Source organism: Chiloscyllium plagiosum, chromosome 31 (assembly GCF_004010195.1).
Source record: "Chiloscyllium plagiosum isolate BGI_BamShark_2017 chromosome 31, ASM401019v2, whole genome shotgun sequence".
Classification (NCBI taxonomy): Eukaryota; Metazoa; Chordata; class Chondrichthyes; order Orectolobiformes; family Hemiscylliidae; genus Chiloscyllium; species Chiloscyllium plagiosum.
The window spans coordinates 39,499,998-39,504,958 of NC_057740.1; the positions used below are offsets into that span (position 1 = coordinate 39,499,998).

The 4,961-nt window shown below is 44.4% G+C and overlaps 1 protein-coding gene across 1 annotated transcript in view; it reads right to left on the minus strand.

Moving 5' to 3' along the window:
* Positions 1 to 448: 448 nt before the first annotated feature.
* abhd8a (abhydrolase domain containing 8a) overlaps positions 449 to 4,961 on the minus strand; it is a 28,985-nt gene continuing 24,472 nt past the window's right edge. Inside the window, exons 4-5 of the mRNA XM_043720746.1 lie at positions 4,190 to 4,406; positions 449 to 2,175 (exon numbers count right to left, since the gene is read on the minus strand). Of these exons, the coding sequence (XP_043576681.1) occupies positions 2,011 to 2,175; positions 4,190 to 4,406 (382 nt within the window). The 3' untranslated portion in view covers positions 449 to 2,010. The remainder of the gene's footprint in view (positions 2,176 to 4,189; positions 4,407 to 4,961) is intronic.

Below are 4,961 nucleotides of genomic sequence, written 5' to 3' on the forward strand. Positions count from 1 at the left end.
TCCCCTCCCAATAAAGCACAGCATAAATGACTCAGTGAGAGATACTGGCTGATATCCAGTTAAAAGGTTCTATATTGTAGAATAAAGGATAGATAGGAATGAAGTGAGTACTTGCGGTGCATCATGAAGGGAATGGATAGAGTGAGTACCCAAGGTCTTTTCCCTAGGGTAGGGGAGTTCAAAACCAGAGGTCATAGGTTTAAGGTGAGAGGGATAAGATTTAGAAGGGACCTAAGGGGTAGCATTTTCACCCAAAGGGTGGTGCGTGTATGGAATGAGCTGCCAGAAGAAGTGGTGGAGGCTGGTACAATTACAATATTTAAAAGGCACGTGGATGGGTATAGGAATAGGAAGGGTTTAGAGGGATATGGGCCAACTGCTGGCAAATGGGACTAAATTAGGTTAGCATATCTGGTCGACATGGATGAGTTGGATCAAAGAGTCTGTTTCCTTGCCATACGTCTCTGACTCTATCTGTGAGCCAAGAGGTTTGGATTCAAGTCCCACTTGCTCCAGAGATGTGTGAAAGTACTTGCTTGATTAGGAAATTATCTAGCCAGGAGTGAGTTGTGGTTTGGTGGTACTGTCTCTATCTTAGTACCTGAAAGACTGGCTTCAACTCCCATCTGTCTGGAGGTGTGTTATCATGTGTCCAAACGGGCTGACTAAAACTATGTTGATACAAGTTGATCTGATTGCAGGAATGTGCTGGCTTATCTATGGAACAACAGATATCCAAGAGTAAGTTACAGGCTAGAAACTAATCAAGGGCTAAGTAAAGATTGTTAAAAATTACTAAACCTCTAGTATCAATAGCTCTCAGAATTCCTCCTGTAAATCCATCTTTTTTATAAAACAATGTATGATGTGGAACCTTTGGGGACCAATATATTCCATATTATTATCTCTGTATAATATAAATAACAGTCCATGTTACATAATACTCACTGAATTTATACTGTAAATAACTAACATTCTGTATATTATATAACAGTGCATTGCATTTACCAGTGTAAAATGCACAATAACATGTTACAAGGATTGTCTTGTGGCACAAGTCTATTAATGCTCAGGATTCAATCAGTCTCTGTTTCCAGAAGAAACAGATTCTTGGACAGTTAGGATGAGGGAGTGAAGTATCACCCAATTCTACAGCAAAGCAGGTGGCCAGACCAGTAGAAAACCAGAGCAAAGCTAGTCGAAGACTTCAGAAAGCATTGTACAACAAAGAACACGTGTAATCTCAATAAAACGTGTTAAAATGTGACCCTGCCACCCCAAGTGTGGCATGAATAATCACCTGGCAATGCCCACAATGTCCTCATTCTTCCTGCTTCCATTCCCCCTCTTCAGATTGCAAATAGAGGAACAGCCAATTACAAATGTGGACGTATGCACCAATTGCAGCTACACATCTTATGAATTAATGTGGCCATTGAACAGTCCGAGGTGCCTGACCTTAGCCTGTATTATGGTGCTCTATGTTTGGAATCTCTGGTTAGCAAGGGTATGTCATCACTGCCTCCTCCCAGCACTGGTCACCCAATCTGCCCATCCTTGCCTCAGACTGCCAACTGCAAAATAACCTGATCCTTCCTTACACCTTTGGATGGCTCTTTACTGTCAACTGTCAATTCTCAGAGACCTCAAAACAATCCTTAAGACTTGGTAACTTCTACTTCCCACAATACACCATCTGAATCCTTTGCTCTTTCTGTTCATGCTGTTTTCAGATCATGTGGTGATTTGTTTTGTTAAAAAAAATACACAACTGATGATAAAAACCACCACATTTAGCTGCCGTTAATCGAAATATACATTGTACAGGTTTTCACTCTCTGTGTCGTCATGTGGAACCCCAGGTAAGGCCCAGACGCAAGTTAAATCTTCTTGACCACCTCAAATGGCTGCAGCAACACAGCCTCAAACCATTTAGGATCTCGGACAGCTTCCCTCAATCGGCACTTTTCCCAAAGTTCGAAGATAAATCATTATACCGTCTGTGCTGCTTTATTTATTTTCTGTTGTCTGTTTGGCCTCTACTTGTTCAGTCGCAGTAATCTCTGGTTCCCAAAGCAGGAACTCATGCAGTAATGTGTTCACAGTTTCCGGGCACTCCATCATAACCATGTGACTCCCCTCATCGATGACCTTCAGGAACGCAATCAGCAAGATCTGATTGGTAAAAGAATGGGTGGTTAGTCAACTGAACATCGCTATTAAACAGGTGCACCCTCCTTTCCAACCAGCAGCCCTTCCAGAATCACAGAATCTCTCTACATTGCAGAGGCCATTCAGCCCATCCAGTCTGCACCGACTCTCTCCGAACAGCATCCCACCCAAACCCAGCTCCCTACCTTATCCCCATAACCCCGGACTCCCCATGGCCAATCCACCTAACCTGCACATCTCTGTTCCCAGGTTATTCTTTCCTAGGACATGGGTGTTGCTAGCAAGGCCAGCATTCGTTGTCCATCTCTTATTGCCCACAAACTGCTTGCTTAAGCCATTTCAGAAGGCTCAATGTGACTCAATTAGTAATGGTCAACTGCATAGCTGTGGGTTTGGAGTCACATGTTGGTCAGCCTAGGTGAGAACGGCAGATTTCCTTCCCTAAAAGACATTAATGAATCAATGCATACTTACAATAATTAATGGTAGTCTCATGGTCACCATTGTGGAGTTGAGTTTTCAACTCTAAATTCATTGTAATTGGATTTAAACTCTCTACTGCCATGGGTGAATTGGAACCCATGGATCTGAAGCATTTGTCTTGTTCTTTGGAGTATTGTTCCAAGTAACTGAGTCACATTGCAGCCACCGTGCCCCTCTCTCTACCAATTTCTGTTACTTGCTCCCCTCCTCAGTGGGTTGTGTTAAATGGCCGGCTGTGATCAGTGAGCAAAGGGAGGTGTTTGAATTATGTTTTAAGACCAACGTAAGGACCAGTCTCCTGTTACTCAGCTCACATCCCTCCTAGCCCCAGGTACGTTCCAGCAGGAGTAGAATCCCTGACACATCTAATACTCAGACCCTGGAGCACCAGAGGGATCTGTAATGTCCCACCTCTACAATACCAGCTCCCTTAACAGGATCCCTGGATTCATCCTGGGATCTTCCTGCAAGGTCAGGTCCACACCAGGCAGTGTGTGCATTGATTTAGCCTCTGGGGTTGTACAGACACAAAACTACATTGGACCACTCAGCCCTTCAAGTCTATTCTGCCATTCAATTAGGCAAGACAACTTGCATTTATATAGCACCTTTGACACAATCACAAAACATCCCAATTAACATACAGCAGTGAAGATTTGGCACGGACTGAAGCAGGAGCCGATTGGGCTAGTGACCACGAGCTTGACCAATGAGGGTAGCTGCAGAGATGGCAAAGTTTCGGGAGGCAATTTTAGAGATTTCAGTTCTGGTCGGCACCAATGGACATGGTGGGATGAACAAGAGGCAGGGTCGAGGGACTGCAGAGATCTCAGGAGGTTACAGGGAGAAGGTGAAATCAGGGAGAGGTTTAAATATGCAGGAGAATTTTAAAGTCACTGTGTCACTAGACTGGAAGCTAACGTGGGTCAGTGAGCAAGGGTGTGATGGTCAAGCAGGGTACAGTGTGAGACCGGATACACAGCAAAAGGGTGAATGAAAGCAAGAGGGTGGAGGGTGGAAGATGAGGGTCTTCATTCCGGAGATAAGGGGTTTGACTTATTGAGAGAGATTGAGCAGGTTAGGCCTATTCTCTATGGAGTTTAGAAAAATGAGAGACGTAATTGAGGAATATAAGATACGGAAGGGGACTGACAAAGTAGGGACGTGGAGAGCATGTGGGGCAATCTAGAACCAGAGGTTATAGTTTTAGGAGAATGGGTGGATTCACTACCTCAAGAGTGCAGTGGACACTAGTACACTAAAGGAGTTAGGAAGATTTTTGATCAGTAACAGGAATGAAGGGTTTTGGAGCGCAAGCAGGAAATTGGAGTTGAGGGGGAGATATAATCAACTGTGGTTGTATTAATTGGCAGAGCAGGCTAAAGGGGCTGAATGGCCTCATCCTGCTCCTAGACCTTATATAGTTATGATAGAATCATCAAGCTGAGACCTAAACACACAAATGAGGGTTTGGACTGGAGTGGACACACTCATGGTTGATTCTGAGCAAGTGTAAAAACAGAGAGTTTGTTACCTCAGCCATTCGCTGGTCTTCATCCACAGGGACAAACTTGTCATGCATTCCATGCACTAGCAGAACAGGCACCGTCAGTTCAGCGTGGTAGACCTCATCACCCTCGGGCCAGTACTGCCCACTCATCATCGCCTGCAACACGAAGGAGGTCACCTTGAAAGCATTCCCCTCCTTCAACAATTGTTTCTCTTTCGCCCCCTGTCGGGCAAATGCCGCTCTAAAGAGATGTCAGAAACAAGCAGAGAAAACGCACATCAATTAATAAACAGCACGAGCAGATTTCCCATAGCCCCACATGTTACAAGGCCGACAATCAGAACAGAAAGATTCCAAGAAAGACTAGACTAGCAGGGGCTCTTTTCTCTAAATGTAGCAGAGTGGCCAGATAGAGATCTTCGAGTTTATGAAGAGATTGATAAGGTAGCTGCAGAGAAGTTTCCACTTGTGAGAGAGACCAGAACTAGCAACGATACATATAAGATAGTCACTTAAATATAATTATTGTAAATATAAGCTAATCAATCCAATCAGGGGCTCAGGAAAAATTTCTTTATCCAGAGAATGGTGAGAGTTCTACAAGGAACAGTTGAGGCAAATAACGTGGATTAGGTTAACACATGAGGATCAAAGGTTACAGGGAGAAAGCGGGAAAATGGGGTTGAGAAACCGATCAGCCATGAGCGAACAGTGAAGCAGACTCGATGGGCCGAATGGCCTAATTTTGGTGTTGCACGGGGCTGGGGGCAAATGGCGGTATTGGGGGACGGCGGGG